Genomic DNA, 19,025 nt, shown 5'->3' with positions numbered 1-19,025 from the left:
AGCCACAAAAAGGAATGAAACTCTGATACAGGTTATGATATCAATAAACCTCAAAAATATCATGTAAAGAAAGAAACCAGACATCAAGTACCACATATTAAATCATTCCATTTTTAGGAAATGTCTGGAAGAAGCTAATTCACAGAAACAGAAAGGAGATTAGCAGCTGCCAGGTACTAGGAAGAAGGAGAAAGCGGAATGATGATTACTGGACAAATTTTTTTCTAGGATAATGAAAATGTCCCAGAATTAGTTACTGGTGACAACTGAACAACTTAATGAGTCATATACTTTAAAAGTGATTCTTATGTGAACTACATCTCAATAAAAGAAAAAAGAATATTTTTAAGACTATTAAACACAAGTGTCTGAATTACAAATGTGTTTGCTTACCAATAAAATCTAGGTAATTATCAAGACTATCTGTCCCAACTTATTGAATCCCATTTCTATCATGCTAAGTAAAAAGCTCTATTTCACAAATGTATACTCCTAACTTTATATTAAATCTTATCTAAAATAACTGTAATTCTGAGAGCAATCAGAAAAAAATTGTAACTACAAATATATTTGGTAAGCCAATTTTGTATTTTCCAACTTGCCTACAATTTACAAAAGACACATTAGCATATGTTTAAGGACTTTAAAATCAAGAACCACATACAAGCATGTATTTGGCTTTAGAATAATTTATAAAATCATTATTTTGAGAGGATATTTGTGTTTTCAGTAAGTAGTATTTGTCTCTCAACTACCAAAACAAAATGCATTAGAAAATGTACAACTAAAGTTTAAAGAATTCAAAGGTCAGAAATTAAATGAACAGCATGAAGATAAAAACAGGTACTTACTAATTTGTTTTCTTGCAGGTATATTCTTTGTAGTTTCAGACAGCCCTTTGCTATGACGATCATGCCTTCATCTGAGATCTTGTAACACTGGCCAAAATGAATATCTTTGAGTTCTCTGCACTTTGATCCCAGCTGTAAACAAAGGGATTTGGCTGAAAGCTCAGAAAGTAACAAAAACATATACTATACTAGGATTTTAAGCATTATCTGAAAATCATACCAGAGATAAATACTTACTTATAAATTACTTTTAAAAGGAGATAGAATAAATAATCTAGAACCGAAAACAGTACAGTATTCATCTTTTAACTTACATGTTTCAATAACTTCATACTAGATGTCCATCAAGTACTTAGATTCCTTATCATTCAAATTCACATTCTATTTCTCTTGAGTCTTAATAGTGGAGAAAGACGATGGGAGGAACAAACTAAAGGTGTAAATTACAGAGTATTCAAAAAATTTAATATTATACTACCATTAAAATTCAAATAAAAATTGAGAAAAATAAAAAGTTATTAAAATTTTAAATTATAATCCAATTTTATAAAGAAACGTATATTTAAATTTACATTCACGTATGAGAAAAGAGACTGCCAGGTTTACCAACAAAGTGTTAACAGTAGTTATTCCTGATGAGTGACTATGCAGGCTATTTTTTCCTTTCTATCAATCTCTAATTTTTTAAACAAATAATTTTTTAATGAAAATGTTTCAAGTTCTATTTCAAAAAAAGTGATGATAGTAGAATATATAAACTCATTTACTTTTCTAGTGACAATAATAAATACAAACTAGGCTATTCTAATGCAGGCTATACTATAATCAATAAATCTTCCTTTGAAATATAAATTCCATGAAGACAGGAATTTTTCTGTTTTATTAAATAATATATCTGTGGTATCTTACACTTATCTAATATTTAATAAATATTTGTTGATTGGGTGAAAATGCTAATCAGGGTCATGCGTGTAAAGAGTTCTCTTGACGATTTTTCCTTCAGTGCTGGGACTTGAATCACCCAAAGCCTTGTGTACACTAAGCAAAACTGCACCACTGAATACATCCCCAGTCCTGACAGCTTTCTTAAAATGAGTAAACATAGAAAACTATGATTGTGGTTTCACATACCGCTATGTCCTACTCAATTCATAGATCTAACCTGGGTCCATGGACAGCGCTCAAGTTCCCAGGAGAGGTGATAAAGAATTTGAATTTATCTTCACATTCTCGGTTAGCTACATTTATGACCCTAAACAAATCAAATATAATTTCATATTTCACTGTCTGAAAATATCTAGCAATATCATTTTTTTCTTATTAGTATTCATCACACTCATTAAACCATCTACCCGATCTTAATTCATTACAAGTGGTACATATATTTCCAGAACTAATGTACATGACTTAGATCTCAAAAGGCTGAATCCAAAACCAATATTGGCAAAATCAGAACAGTAAGTATGCTACAGACAACAGGTTCACATACGTCGGGCTACAAGGTTGACCCTGGGAATAAAACCACTACAACTCTTGAAAATCAGCTTAAGTAGCAGTTAAACCCTCCAATTACCTCTCCATTACTGCAAAGCCTGACCTTGCACACATCACATAATGGTCAAAGACTGGAGCTCCTGGGGAATTTCGGACTGGTGTACATCACACATAGCTGGGAACAGAAGCATACTGGTGAAAATGTGGGGATTACGCAAAAGTCTATGATAGTGAAAATAGAGTAGTCCAAATAAATAATTGTATTCAATTTTCAAGGATGAAGGGATATGAACTTCCAAACTGAAAGAGTCATCCAAATGTCTATCACAAATGATAGACTTATGGCAATGCAAATTATCATAAGACTCTATAATCCTAGCTATCAACAAGATTCCATGAACTTCCAGAGAAAAACAGATTTCATGAAAAGGATTTCGACTTTAAAATGCTCCGAACATCTTACCAACAGTAAAAGCAACAAAGCAATGCCATCAAATTCAAAAAGAAAACTATTTCTAATATAAATTGATTTAGACCATGAATTAATCATGCTGGTAGAATTCAAGATATTTACAGATACAGAAGTTCTCAGAATATTTATTTCCCATACACTTTTTATTAAGATGTAATTAGAAATTGTGCTCTACAAAACATGAGAATATACCAAAAGAAAGAGGACAAGACCTCTGCGTAATGAGATCTACCTCAACATCAAAATAAAGAACAACTCTGGTTAATGCTGGAGGTAAAATATTAAGATGACTTATTAAATGCAACAACATTTACATGTAAGAAGTCCAGACTAGTACCAGGCGTGGTGGCATATGCCTGTAATCCCAGCACTCAGGAGGCTAAGACAGGAGGATTGTTGCAAGTTCAAGACCAAGCCTGGGCTACAAAGTGAGCTTAACGACAGTATAAACTGCTTAATGAGATCCTGTCTCAAAAAAAAAAAGGAAGCCCAGACTAGACCGCAAAGGTAAATAGATATACTACTACAACTGGAAATCTTGGAACTCCGTGTTAAGAGAATACAAGGAAGCTAAAGAAAAAAAAATTATTAATTCCAATAAAACAGAATTTTGTAGATTGAAAAAATAATGGGCAAATGATTTTGAAATGTGAATACAAAATACTTAACAAAATGAAAATTATGACGGAATTAGAGGATAAAGAGACAGAGAAGGATAAATTCACTAAATTCTTCCATGGCTAGAAATCATCTATAGCCAAAGTAGACTATTTATAAAAATACAAATAAACATGACAAAAATACTTTCTCCATCTGGAGGAAGTCCTGTTAATCTAATTCCTAGCCTTAGCACTAATTTTTATTTAATAAAGGAAACATGTTCATTCATCTCCACACCTCTCTTTAGCAACAAATTGCCCAGACTGAATAAGTAATCCTCACTTCTTTAATAGGAGCCACTCTGCTGGTCTGGTCTAGTCAATGACTAAGTCATCTGGTCAAATTTCAGAGTCAAGTTAACAACCTCATTTAGCTCCATCTAGTAAGCAACATTCTCCATCTTAGAGTTTCTGAGTAATAAGGTTTGTGTTTTTTTTCTCTATCACTATTTCTCTTATTTATCAATTTTACCACATCTTGTGCAATAAAAGACAGATCTCTTGAAGAACTCAGTACCCAGTATGTCAGTAATAAACAATGAGAAATAAAACAGAATAAACATGTAAGAAGTAACTGAGCTTTTCGGCTGAGTCTCAGACAATACTGTGTGCACAAGTTGGTAGAACCTCATGTTAAGACCTATAAATCACACTGTTATAGACAGAAAAAAGATAAACTAATTACAAGATATGCTGACATCGTATGTAGTTTTGTTGGCTTTATCCACAAAGAAATTACTTTTCAGAGGCAAGACACATTGCTAATTATACAAAAATAGGACCATGTGCACGATAGTTGCAAAATGATCAGCATACATGGTAAAGCTAATAATGAAGATGCCTCAGAAGACAAGTAATTATGACACACTACTACTGAATATAAATGTCATTTAATATCACTACAGAAACTAATGTTTCATTTTAGATATCACTGGAAAAATACATTACATTATCTTCTAAGTAGTCTAAACTCTAGACTATGCAGGCACATAAAGTCAATAATTACACCCAATGTATTCTCAATTTTGCTGATAACTTTCAAATCTCTACCTGTTTACAACCCTCAGAAAAATATTCAGATGGCTGCAAACAACCCATGTGAAAAATATCCCTGCACTGCATACAGGGCACACACCTGTAATCCCAGAGCTCTGGTAGGCTGAGGCAGGAGGACTAAAATATGAAGCACACCTTGGGCAATTTAACTACTTAGCAATACTCAGAAAGAAAAGAATGAAATGAAATGACAAGACCCATCCAACCCGACCTGACCCAACCCTGGATAGGCTAGGTGGCTATTAGGGGTTTAGCTCAATGACAGCACTTGCCTAACATATAAGACCCTGGGTTCAATCCCTTACACTACCTAAAATACAAAGAGAAGCTACAGTAATTTCAGAAAGGATAGACTTCATCACAAAGAAAGTCTGCAAAGAATAAAAAAAAAAAAACCATTATATTACACTCCAAAAAGACATGGCAATCTTTAGGGTATGTACACTAAAGAATCAAAATAAATGCCAGATGTAATGGTACATACCTATAATTTCAGCATTTGGGAAGCTGAGGCACAGGATCACTATGACTACAAATTCAAAGCCAGCCTGGGCTACACAGCAAGTTCAAGGCCAGCCTACACATGTCAGAAACTTGTCTCAGAAAATAAACAAGATTCAGAGTATGTGAGGTAAAAAATTAAAGAACCACAGAATAGTTAGATGAATTCGCCATAAAAGGTAAGATCTCTCACTATATGATCCAGCAATCATATTCCTTGGTTGAAAAATTATGTCCACACAAAATCCCGTATACAGAAACTTATAGCAACTTTATTCATAACTGCCAAAACTTGGAAGCAACCAAAATGTCCTTCAGAGGTTGAAAGGATAAATAAACTATAGTACACACATATAATGGGATATTATCCAGTGCCACACACACATATATATATATATTTACTATGAAAAGACACAGGAACCATAGGATAGTTAGATGAATTCATCATAAAAGGTAATACCTCTCACTATATGATCCAGCAATCATACATGCATATTATAGCAATTATAAATGCATATTACTCAATGAAAGAATCCAATCTGAAAAGACTACATATTCTGTGATTCCAATTAAAATCAGAGTTATTCTGGAAAAGTTAAAACTATGAAACAAATTTAAAGATAAGTAGTTGCCAGAGGTTAGAGAGGAGTACAAAAAAAATAGGCATAGAACCAAGGACTTTAAGGCAGTGAATATACCTCTGCATGATACTATAATGGTACATACATGTGATTGTATATTGGTTGAAACCCACAAGACATGCAGCATCCACAGATAAACTATGGACTTAGGGAATAATGCTGTTTGATGCCAGTAAATGAGCTACAATAAGTAAGTTACACTGATGGGAGATGCTGATGAGGGAAACCATGTACGTGTGGGAACGGGGAGTATATTGGAATCTGTGCCTCTCTCAATTTCCCTATGAATTTAAAACTGCTGTAAAGTAAGGTTTTTTTTTTAAAACTATCTTTAAAAATTAGGACTATTTCTTTTAAAATTAGGCAGCAAATAAAATTTTTAAATTAAAATTACTTCCAAAATGATTAATCAGGCATAAAAATTTCCCAGTAATACTATAAATTAAGAAAAAAATTCTTAAAAGCAATCCTCCAAAAATGTAAAAATTATAATTACTAACTTTAAAAAATTATAACTTCAGATAGAAAAGAAAAGTTATCAAGGGTAAACATACAAATAAGGACCACAGTTCAAGAAGACGTAGTAACTCTTAACATGTATGTACCTAAAAACAAAGTATGTGAAGCATATGTGAAGCAAAACTGACTAAACTGTAGGAGAAAAATAGATAGATCTATTATTATTGATGGAAACTCTGATATCTTATTAGAAATGAACAGATTCAGAAGGCAAAAAAGAGTAAAAATATAATTCAATTCCAACACCACTAACAATGAACTAGACATAATGAACATCTACAGATTACTTCATTCAACAACATCAGAATATACATCTTTCTCAAGCTCACATAGAACATTCAGACTATATCTTAGGACATAAAACACACTTAACAAATTTAAAAAACAGAAATTGTGCGTATCTGCTCTCAGGCAGCAGTGGAATTAAACTGGAAAACAATAACAGATCACCAGAAAGTCCCAAAATACTTAAGAGATTAAACAACAAACTCCTAAATGTGTCAAAGAAATTTCAAGAGCAATCTTTTTTTTTTTTTTTTGTCTTTTTGAAAGTCTCACTATGCAGTTCAGGCCATTCAGGCAGACCTTCAGCTCACTTTGTAGCCCATGCTGGTCTCAAATTGCAATGATCCTCTTGCCTCAGCCTCTCAAATGTTGGGATTACAGGCATGCACCACCACCCTCCTTAAAGAGAAATTCTAAAAATATTTTCAACTAAACTAAAATGAAAGTACAATGTGTCAGAATGTACAGAATGAAGCAAAAGTAGCATTCAAACGGGAATTTATAACTAGGGGTATTACAATAAATGGAATTGTTAGAGTTACATTCAAGTATGTAGTATGTAGAAATACAACTAATTTTTTGTAGCCTGGCACTCAACTGAAAAGGTTATTTCAAAAAGTTTATGAATTATGGTTTTGTATACATAAAAGCATGACATCTAGAAATAGAAATTATTTTACTTCTAATTTAAAGTATTTTACACCTCTTGTCAGATTAGTCTGGTTTGAGTTCCTAGCACCATGTAAAACAGAAGCACTAAAAAGCAAGTGTCCTTGTCTTATTCCCGACCTTAAGGCGAAAGTTTGCCATTTTCATCACTGTATCAACTCTGGTTTTGTTACATGGGGCTTTTAATACTGTTAAGGAAGTATCACTTTATTTCTTGTTTGGTAGGTACTTTTATCATGAAACGGTGTTGATTTTTCCAAATAATTCTTCTCTACCAATTAAGATGTTTATGTTGGTTTTTCTCCTGAAATCTGTTATTGCGGCATATTACAGTGACTGGTTTTGTGTACTGAATCATGCTTCTACATATGGGATAAGCTGCATTTGATCATGATGTGTAATCTTTTCAATATGCTGCCAGATTCATTTTGTTAGCACTTTACAAGCAAGTTCTACATAATCATTAAAGATATTGTCTATAGTTGCCTTCGTTTATTTTTGGTAGTGTCTTCATACGATTTCAGAATCAAGGTAACGAAGGTCTCATGAAAGTAGAAAGAGCTGCCTTCAACTTTTTGCAAGAACCTGAGAAGGATTACAGTTAACTGCTCTTTAAATATTTGGTAAAACTAATCAATACAGATATCTGACGCTTGGCTTTTCTTTTCTGCAACGATTTTTTAAGTGAACTAATTGTATGTCCTGACTTTTTATAAATCTGTAACTCTATTCAGATTTTTTTCAGGTTTTCTAACTCTTGAATCAATTTTTAAATCTTTGTTTTGTTTTTTGAGACAGCATCTCTCAGGCTGGGGATTTAGCTCAGCGGCATAAGCGCCTGCTTTGCAAGCACATGGTCATGAGTTCGATCCCTGGTACCAATAAAAAAAAAAAGAGAGAGACAGCATCTCTCTACACAGTTCAACCTGGCCTTAAACTCACTTTGTAGCCCAGGCTGGCTTCAAACTCACAGCAATCTTTTTGTCTTAGCCTCCCAACTGCATGGATTACAGGTATGAATCACTCCAGCAGGCTTGTTCAATCATTTTTTATAGTTTTTGTATTTCTAAAAATTTGTCCACTTAGGCTATCCAATTTGTTGATGTATAGTTACAGTTTTTTAATACAATCCTTTTTATTTCTGCAAAGTCAAGAGTAACACCCACTCTCATTTATGATTTAGTAATTTGAGCAATTTGTCTTCTTCCAGTCCCATAGGTCAGTTTAATTAAAAGCTTGACACAGTTTTTTTTTTAATCTTTTCAACAAATTTAATATGTTTGTTTTTTTCTACTGTTTTGGTCTCTATTTTATCTCTGCTGTGATCATTATTGTTTCATTTATTTTGCTAGCTTTGGATTTAGTTTGCTCTTCCTTTTCTATTTCCCTCAAAGTATATTTAGGTTACTGATTTACAATCGTTTTTAATATAAGCTTTCACAGCTACAAATTGCCTTCTGAATGTTGATTTTGCTACATCCCACAATTCTGTGAATGTTTTGATTTTCACTCATTTCAAGATTAATTTCTAAATTCCACTGTGATTTCTGTTATGAACCATTGGATGTATAAGTCTATGTGGTTTAATTCCAACATATTTTAGTAATTCCTAGTTTTCTGTTATTTTCCAGATTTATTCCATTATAATTATGATAAGATGTATCACATGATTTTACATTTATTAAAATATATGGTCTATTCATAAGAGTGCTTCATATGCACATGAGAATATGTATTTTGTGGTTCAGCAACATATATTTCACAAGTCTATTACGTGTATTACTGTATTGTTCAACTTGTCTGTTGCTTTGTTCATCTTCTACCTGGTTGTTGTATTACTGGAGGTGAATTACTGAAGACTCCAACTGTTACTTGAGAATTCTCTTCTTTCAAATTTTTTGTTTTTTGCTAGAGAGTCAGCTGTTAGGGTCATTTATGTTGTATCTTTCTGATGGATTGTTGTATCTTCCTAACTGAATTTTATCAATATATAATAACTCCCATTTTCTCCTGTGAATTTTAATTTAAAATCTATTTTCTGTTAAAATTGCCATTTTGGCAACTCTATGTATGAAAAAATTTTTTCCACTCACTCCTGTACTTTCAATTTCCATGTGGTTACTTTCATCAATCTCTTTTGTATTCACATAGGTTTGGCAAGTGTCTAGTGTTGCTTTACTTCAACTTCAAGTACTCACCTTAGCATTTCTTGCAGGGCAGCTCTGTTACTAACAAACTGTCCTAGCTTTTACTTATCTGAGTATTTTTAACATCAACCTCATTTTGGACAATAATTCTGACACAAAATTACTGTTTGACTTATATGCCAGCCCACCACTTTCTATCTTCCATGGTTTCCTTTTCATGAGCTGTACTTTACTTCTTTATATGCCTTCACGCTCTACTGAAAACCTGATAGAATGTTAAAATATAACATGGCACTTTAAAAAATTAAGATTTTTCTCCTCTTTCACAGAGTTAGCTGTTTTTGGTTGTAGCTTGTACTTGGCAACTGTGTTTCACTCTTCTTACAATGCCCAAAGTCATGTCTTGCTTTTTAGGGGCACATATTAATTATACAGAATAAATTTCATTGTGACATTTTTATATATGAATGCAATATACTGTGATCATATTCACCTCTCCATTATTCTCCCTTGCCTTCCCCTCCCTACTCATTTCTATTTCTCTAATAGTCTCCCTTCTACATTGAAGTATTTTTTTCCTTCATTTTCTTGATTCCACACATGGGGGTTAAGGTAGAATATTTGTCTAAGGCTGGCTTACTTCACGTAACATAATCTCTAGTTTCATCCATTTTCCTAAAAACAACATTACATTGCTCATTATGGTTAAATCATACTTCCATTATGTATATAGTATCACATTTTCTTTAATTATCCACTGATGAGCCACTGTAAATAGTGGCACAATTAAGATGGGCATCCAAGCATCTTGGTCAAATGCTAATTCTGCTTACTTCAAAAAAACACTGGGACAGTATAGTTGGATCATGTGGCCATTCTACTTTTGATCTGGAGAATTTCTATCCTGACTTCCATAGTGGTCATACTAATTTAGGGATACAGTTTTTCTTCATCCTCACCAGCATTTATTATTTTTTATACTTTTGATAGCCATTCTGACTGAGGTGAGACAGAATCTCAATGTCGTTATGATTGGTATTTCCATGATGGCTAAAAGATGTTAAACAATTTTTTCATATAATTCTTAGCCACTTGTAACTCTTTTAAGAAGTTCTGTTCATTTTCCATCTACTGATTGGATTGCTTGTTCATTTGGTGTTCAGTTTGTTGAGTTCTTCATAGTATTCTGGGTACTAAGCCTCTGTCACAAAAGTAGCTGACCAAACTTTTCTACTATTATATAGGCTGTCTTTTCACTGTTATTTTCTTTGTTGTACAGAAGCTTTTTAATTTGATGCAATTCCATTTGCCAATTTTTGCTATTTTTGTTGAACTCCTGAAGTCCTATTTAGGAAGTCACTGTCTACACCTGTATCTTGAAATGTTTACCCTATATTTTAATCTGGTAATTTCAAAGTTTCAGGTTTTCCATTAAGGTGTCTTTGATCAATTTTTTTGTTGATTTTATTCAGGGTAAGAGACAGGGGTCTAGTTTCAATCTTCTACATACAGATAATTCATTTTTCTCAGAACAATTTGTTAAAGAGTCAGTATTTTGAAAGAAATTTCTATTAAATTCAAAAGCTTAAAAACAAACTATGACAAAACAAAACCTTTTGCCTACTCTTTCTAGCTAGTTCTGTGGTGGGTCTAAGTCATCCATGGCCTCAGTGGTTAGTTATTGTGCACTGTAGCACAAGAAAGATGAGTATCTGGGTATGTATCTTGGTCAAATGCTGATTTTGATTCTGCTTTCACCTTGGTCTCTAGATCCTGTTGATACTGAATTTAACACCCAATGATGAATGTTTATAGTCTTTTAGTGTTTTTTTTTTTTTTTTTTTTAAACCAGGAATTGAACTCATGACAACCTTGTACTTGCTAGGCACGCACTTATGCTACTGAGCTACTTCCCCGGATCTTATGTTTTTCTAAGCATGTGTCCTACCTCGGGCATGCATGTGGCTTTCTAAATTTTCCTGTACATACTAGTGCTCTAAATGCCTTAACTACCAAAGTGTCCCTCCCCCGCCAAAAAAAAAAAAAAAAAAAACACTTATCCAGGACTCGGGCTTTTTCCTAGGCCTCAGGAAGTCTACTGTATGTCTCACTGTAATTTTTACACAAATCAGCTGCAAGATTTTTCATTTGCCTTATGTTTCTAATCAATGCCCACTTGCTTTTTATCCCTGACAAAGTTCTAAATTAGGTGACACAGATACATAAGTACTAGTCACAGCTCTTCGGGTAGCTTCCAAATGTGTTAGAAAGCCAAATACAATAATTTGCAAATACGGTTTAGCTTGGCACCAGAGACCTAGGTCACACACTAGGAATATAAGTTGCTCTCTTCACATCAACTGTCAAGTTGGGAAAAGGGTGCAGCAAAGACAAGCAAAAAAGTCACAATGCATTCCTGGCATTTTTTAGTTACCCTTTTCCTGGTTCAACTTTTCCTTGGTTGCTATAAACTTCTGACTTATTTTCCAGAGTTCTGACAATGTTATTCTAATAGTTCTGGCTTGTTTTTCAATGGTTTTGTAGAGAGACATAATTTTAAAGCTACCTAATAGACACAACACTTTGCTGACACCATTCTAAATCTTTATTTTTAAAAACTTGAAAACTCATTGTATAGCTAAATTGAAATTTTTTTTTTGTCTTTTTCCTTTTTATCGGTACCAGGGATCGAACTCACGACTACCTGCTTGCAAGGCAGGTGCTTATGCCACTGAGCTAAATCCCCAGACCCGCTAAATTGAAATTTACTAAGGCAAAATTTATTCTTTTGAACCATTTTAATCTGGAAAATACCTACAGTAACACATTTCTAGAAATTTTTACTGAGATCCACAAATTAAACTGATGTGCAACAGTGAGTCACATACAATAGTAACTTAATGGATGTAATTTCTTGAATTTAATATTGTACTTTTACTATTATTTGATTTCTGACAAATGCTAGATAGTTAGGATATATCAGAAAAACTAAACAACTTATTACTTTTAGGTAAATGCTCTTTACACACACACACACATTCCAGGTATATAACTATAGTTTTATAGGATGTTTATGATAGATATACAATGCACTAATTGTTCCACTAGTCAAATTATTTGATATGACTTTTATGGAAATAAAAGTATTCAAATTTCAAGGTGGTACTTTGCAAAAAAAGACAGTCTAATGTGTAGGTGCTTCACAGGTTTGTAAAGCACTGTTAAAATTTTTTCCATTTTTTTTTGTTTTGTTTTTTTTTGGTAGAGGAATCAAACAGACACTTGTGCCACTGAGCTATATCCCCAGCCCTTAAATATTGTTAATCAAAATCCAAAACTTTATTTAAAATCTTAAACTATAGATCCATTAGCACTCAAAATGAAATGCTTTGTTTTTTTTGCAAACTAATAGAATTCAAAAGCAAGCAGATCAGTATTTGCTAAAGTCAATCAAAATCATAGCATTTAAAACCCTACTATATTTTAAAGTCATTATCAATAAACTATATACCATTCTAAAACATTTGCCAGTTTTTACTGACAGTAAAAATTACCAGTAGAATTAACAACTCAGTCAACTACCAAGTTACTGAGTTAGGAGAAAATAATAATCTTAAGGAAATGTATGCATTATGAATAATTTTATTCCTGGCTTTTGCAACCTTATTATACATCAAAGTTGTCAGCTTACTGAGATCATAACAAACTCTTACAGAAGAGTTTATCAAATACCAATGGGTCATAAAGCTAATACAGAGGGTGGAGATCAAGGCCCAAATTTAACATAGTATCAAAGAATAAAACAGATATCAATATACTTGCACATAAAGATAAATATGATAGTCTTACTATACCCATAACACTACTCCATCAAGAGAAGTATCTAAAATAGGATATCTCTTCTTACAGCACAGCCTTAAGCACAGGAAAATATTACTATGTACACTTCAATGAGATTCCTGTGAAATTACTGAAGAAAAATATTGAAGGGGTATTGTTTTATTATTTCTCTGCGAATACTACCTCATATAGTTTATTCATAATTTAGAAATCTTGAAAATCTGAAGTAAACATCTAAACAATTTAACAAACCATAATGCGTCATACGTTCTTTGAAACTCATTAATTTCAAACTAGTAAAATTTACAATGCTTAATTGACACACTAAGTAATGATCTTTAAGAACATTCTAATTTCTCCTTACTTCGACCATAACTATGCTAATAGTGTATTTCACAAATATTATACGGAACATTCTCAGAAGTTTGCTAAACTGGTACCTAGTGGTGTACAAAGATTTAAATATGTAACACACTTAATCCAGTTCATGCTGCATAAACCTTTATAGAAAATGTTTCACCGTAAAACTAACTTGCTGAAAATTTCTATCAAAAAAAGCAAAATCATGCTACATTCATAAAACGTGTATTTCCTCATAAGTGATTGCTTTAATATATTTTAAAACTTCATAAAGCATTTCACTCATAAATCATTCTATAGAAAGCAGAAACCGACCAGGAAAATTATTAAAATAAGTGACCATAACTGGACAATTTGCCTTTCGTAAATTGGTAACATTCTCAATACACAAATTGAACTGACAAACTCAGTAGTCAGTAGGACAGAATTAGGACAGTAGCCTGAGGTTCTTCTAAATACTGAGTTTTCAATGAACTCATTAGGTTTAAACTTAAGGATCTTCACTGGTTCAGTGAAGAAGCTTTAAATCCCACTTCTAAAGGAAAGTATCTCAAAAAGAAAGTACATATAAATCTACTTTCAATAAAATTATTAGGCCACATATAGGTAAATACCACGTTTTTACTGATTTTATACGCTTCAAACTGGACCTTCACTTCATGTCTTAAAATACTCAGTATTTTAAAGCATATAAGCAGGTCATCTAGTAACTGAAAGGAAAAACTGAAACTTAAATTTTAGCTCTACCCAAACTGCTGACCCAAACTACATACTGTTACTTAATGTAAAACATGACACTAAATCTTTTTTTAAAAACTCGTAAATTAGTAAAATTGCTGGCCACAGAAGCTGATGCACTTACTACAAAACACTCTAGTTCACAAACCCAAGTAAATATTCATGGTGTGTAAAATGACTCACTTTAGGCTTTAAGCATTTTTTTTTTTTTTTTTTTTTTTTTGTCTTTTTCGTTTTTATCGGTACCGGGGATTGAACTCATGACTGCCTGCTTGCAAGGCAGGCACTTATGCCGCTGAGCTAAATTCCCAGCCCCTAAGCATTATGTTTAATATGAAAACTTTTTAAAGTGTTGCTTCAAAAGAACAGTTTGAATTGCTGAATAAATTCATTGTATAAGTGTTCAAATTTACCTGTTTGAGTCCTTCATCAGTAAGTTTGTCCTGGTTGCCTACATGTACTTTTTGAAGTAAAGGACAGTGAGAGGCAACCGCAATAATAGAGGTGTCAGAAAGCTGTTTACACCTGTACGCTGTATACCTAAGTAGTCCAGGACACTTAAATGCTAGAACACAAACGCCAGTGTCAGACATACTGCGACAATCAGAAATGTTGATTTCTATTATATTCTGACTTCTTGATGCAATTTTTTCCAATAATTCATCAGTGACCTAGGAGAGAAAGAAAGCAATAAATTTAAATTGTTCCTAAAAGCAGAAAGTTACATTTTATATTTCTCTCATAATATTCATTAGATCATAGAATAACTACATAACAAAAAGAAAAACCTTCATATTAAAGCATAACAAGAACTGTGATATGATAAAAATATGTACTTTTGCTCTCTATCCTCCACTTTCTGACAGAGCTTCTAAAACTCTTGTAATTTCCTGATTGCTCATGTCATTGTTATTTATAACAAATCCTTGGACCACACCAGTTGGTCAGAACTAGCTGCCTCAGAGTCTGCCACTAGACAGTGCTTCACTATGGGGTTGGCTACCATAAAAACTAACCAGGTGAACAAAGGGTGTTGTTTTTCAGGAGGGGCTATATCTAGGTAATAAAAACTCCTCAACAAGGATATTCAAAGAGCCTCTAAATTGAGAAACACATCCATGTGCCAGGAGGGTGACATACCCCATACCTTGCCTTATGAGACATTTCTGTTTGGTTGCTCCTGAGTTATATTCACTATAATAAATCAGTAAATGTAAGTTTTTCCTGAGTTCAATATGTTTAGCTCCTTATAAAACCTGAGGTCTCACTGGAGGAACTCTTGAAATTTACAGCTCTTCAATCAGAGGTATAGGAGGCTCCAGAGATTTGCAACTGACATCTGAAGTGGAGGCACTCTGTTAAGACCCTTAACTTGTGAGGAATATGCTAACCTTGGCACATAGTGTTGGAAATGAACTGAATTGGATGCTCAGGTGTGTAATATTGGTTATTAATGTAAAAGAAGCTATGCCTTAGGTGTCAGAAGCAATGTGAGAAAATACCAAGGAAAAATATGTGTATTAACTTTCAATGAAAGCCAAAAATTTTATCCTTTTTGGGGAAAAACTGACTTTAGTTCAAATTTAAAGCTTACCAAAAATTTACCACAAACAAAACTACATTGAGATTTTAAATGCGATGTTTTCCACTTTTAGATCAGCAAATGATGTACATCAGTCATGCTATATGAACGCTGATTTTTTATACATGATATCACATAATACTATAGGTTTAATTTCAATTGCTTTACTACTATCAGGATACTAACACATATGTAATTAATTCATAGCATAGAAAATATACATTGTATTTCAAAATACTAAAAATCCTATAGAAATGTCCATGTCAAAAAAATGTATTCAGAACATAATCAATCTTATAATTTATCAAACAAAATATTCACACAGACATCAGAATTTTTTAAAAAGTCAATCTCGGGGCTGGGGATTTAGCTCAGCGGCAAAAGCGCCTGCCTTGCAAGCATGTGGTCATGAGTTCAATCCCTGGTACCAGTAAAAATACAAAAAAAAAAAAAAAAAAAAAGTCAATCTCTACATGTTCCCTGACCAATCATCACACTTGAAAGGGAACCAGAGTTAATGTTACTTAAGTCCTTGGGGTAAAAATAACAGAAGGAAAATTCACATGAAATTTAAAATGGAAAAACAAAAACAAAATAGACAGCTGAAAAACAGAAGGAGTCAGAGTCAAAAATAAAACTGTTTATGCTTTCTGAAAACAGCATCAGTGGAAACTGCTCCCTGAAAGATTAAAAGTTTGATATACTTCTCCTTTTATTTCTTTTTTTTTTTTTTTTGTACCGGGGATCAAACTCACGACCTCATTCTTGCAAGGCAGGTGCTTGTGCCCTGAGCTAAATCCCCAGCCCCTCCTTTTATTTTTTCACCTCCAAATCTTACTATCAGCAGAGGAAAGTCATTCTTAGTGTAATTTTGCTATAAACAGTTTTGACATCGAAGAGTAATGAAGTAAAGGGTAAATGGATTATTTCACAATTTTTTTATTCTATTAGACACAACTGACATCATTCTCTCTATACACAAATTTCATGAACTTAAGCAATAACTAATTCTGTAATTGTTTTAAACTCTTACCAACAAGCAGAAAACAAAAACTGAACAATTTAATATAAATGCTCAGGAACTTGTCTGTTCAAAATGTGACCATCATACATAAACTACCAGTGGTGTAGAACTGACTTATACTGATTCAAGCGCCTAAACTGTGAGCTTCTTTCCAAATCTAAATTCAATGGCATCACATACATAGCTTGAAAATAGCCATGGTAAAATGATTTATATCATAGAATCAGACAAGAAGCAAAAATCAGAACATTTTTTGTAAGCTTGTTGTTAAATATCTAACCACACTTCAGTAAGGTAGTAATATTGGAGGCATTTAGAACAGGTTTATTAGTCCAAAAAAATCCTATTCTCATCGGGTATTTTTATGTATTTCTAATGCTAACTACTATCAAGTTTTAAGTATGAATTCAAAATGTTCCAAAAAACTGCAATAAGCACTGTAAGTTCCAGGATTCCATCAACATGAATAAAGAAAATGTGGTATAAATATAAAATGGATTAGTATTTGGTCATAAAGAATGAAAACATGTTATTTGCAAAAAAAAAAAGGATGACATTTGAAACCATGTTAACTAAAATAAGTGAGACACAAAGTTAAATTTCATAGTTTCTTATGTGAAAAACCAAATATAAATTTAAAAAATTAAAGCAAGCTAGTATAAAACAAAAAGGCAACATTTCTTTGTGTGTGTGAGGTGTTTTTTAGGAGGGGTTGGGTTTTTTGTTTTGTTTTGATTTGTTTTTGTCTTTTTGAGACATAGTCTCACTATGCAGTTCAGTCTGACCTTGGTCTCACTTTGTAACCCATGTTGTTCTCGAACTTGCAAACAATTCTCCTGCCTCAGCCTCCCAACTGCTGGAATTATAGGTATGTGCCACCATGCCAGCTTTTAAGGCAGGTATTTTGAGAAGCTAAAAGAGGTTGGGGAGGGGGATACAAAGGGAGGCAAAGGAATTATAAATTATCCAGTGTAATAGGAGAATTAGAAAATTTGTCAAAAGGAAAGTTTTTAAATAAGAGCATATGTTACTTTCATTTCTTCAGCCATGAAACACTGAAATAGTACCTCTTCATAGCTTTGCTCTGAGGATCAAATGCGTTACTATGCATGAAGCCCTCAGAATAGTACACAGCACAGAGGCAGAGATGCACAAAAAGTTTGCCATCAGTTTCTACTGTTAAACTATTACAACCTCTCCACAAAAAGGAATTGTTTACTAATTTTAAAAAGTCAAGGCTGGGGATATAGCTCAGTGGCACAGTGCCTGCCTGGCAAGCACAAGGTCCTGAGTTCAATTCCCAGTACAAAGAAAAAAAAAAGTCAAAGGAAAAAGAGGAAAGACATAAAGGAATATGATAAATATTTTAAAAGACCTAAATTACCTAGGTATGCTTAAAACTATCTTGTTCACTATAATAACCTAGCTTCAACTTTAATTTTGCAAAACTACATTAAGAAAGCACAAAATTGTATACTGTAGCCATTTGAACTACCTTGAACAACATAGAAGAGATTTTTTAAGAGGAAGGAGTTTTTTTAAAACTCAGTAGGTCAAATTGAGTATTTCCATACCTGTTGACGACTACTAAGATCCAACTGCTTCCAAAACTGGAAATCTAAACAAAGGTCACGCCAATACTTGCAAACCAATGATGCAGAAAGGCAACGTTCATCCAGGGACAAATTGGAAAATATCTGTAAATAAAAAGAAAACATACATGTAGTAAACATTTCCCAGGCATAGGAAAAGGCTTTAATTAGTTAGAAAATTATTTAAAATAAGAAAACCACCTTGAATACAAGTAGCCATAGAAAAGTCATTGTTAAGGGTTACTCTATACAGGAGCTAAGAACAGGGACTGAAGAGGGAGAGAACGAAGGGATACCAGCATGTATGTATGCATCTGTGTATTTGTTTGTATTTTTAAAAGATTGGAAGGATAAGCCAAAAACCAATAAAGACTGCTTATCTTTAGGGAAAGAGAAAAAAGACTAGGAAGAGGACTAGAATGAAAGTGAGATTAAAGATCTCTGATTTGACCTTGGAATTATCTAAACATTTTATATGCAATTTAATAAAAAAACAAACAAATCATAAGAAAAGCACACTATCTCTACAATATCTTTTCTAGAAATCCATAATTCCAATCTCTTACTGGGAAAAACATACACACCTAATGTGGGA

General features: G+C 32.9%; 1 protein-coding gene across 1 annotated transcript; it reads right to left on the bottom strand.

Moving 5' to 3' along the window:
• Positions 1–762: 762 nt before the first annotated feature.
• LOC134473530 (F-box/LRR-repeat protein 17-like) lies at positions 763–18,586 on the bottom strand. The gene is made up of 3 exons (XM_063238123.1): positions 18,413–18,586; positions 14,646–14,903; positions 763–983 (listed from the first exon to the last, which is right to left on the bottom strand). Exons 1-3 carry the CDS (start codon positions 18,569–18,571, stop codon positions 801–803), a joined length of 600 nt encoding a protein of 199 aa, XP_063094193.1. The 5' UTR covers positions 18,572–18,586; the 3' UTR covers positions 763–800.
• Positions 18,587–19,025: the final 439 nt, after the last annotated feature.

Source organism: Cavia porcellus, unplaced genomic scaffold (assembly GCF_034190915.1).
Source record: "Cavia porcellus strain 051 isolate PalLab524CR breed Dunkin Hartley unplaced genomic scaffold, mCavPor4.1 scaffold_27, whole genome shotgun sequence".
Lineage (NCBI taxonomy): Eukaryota > Metazoa > Chordata > Mammalia > Rodentia > Caviidae > Cavia > Cavia porcellus.
This window is presented reverse-complemented; position numbering and strand designations above follow the sequence as displayed.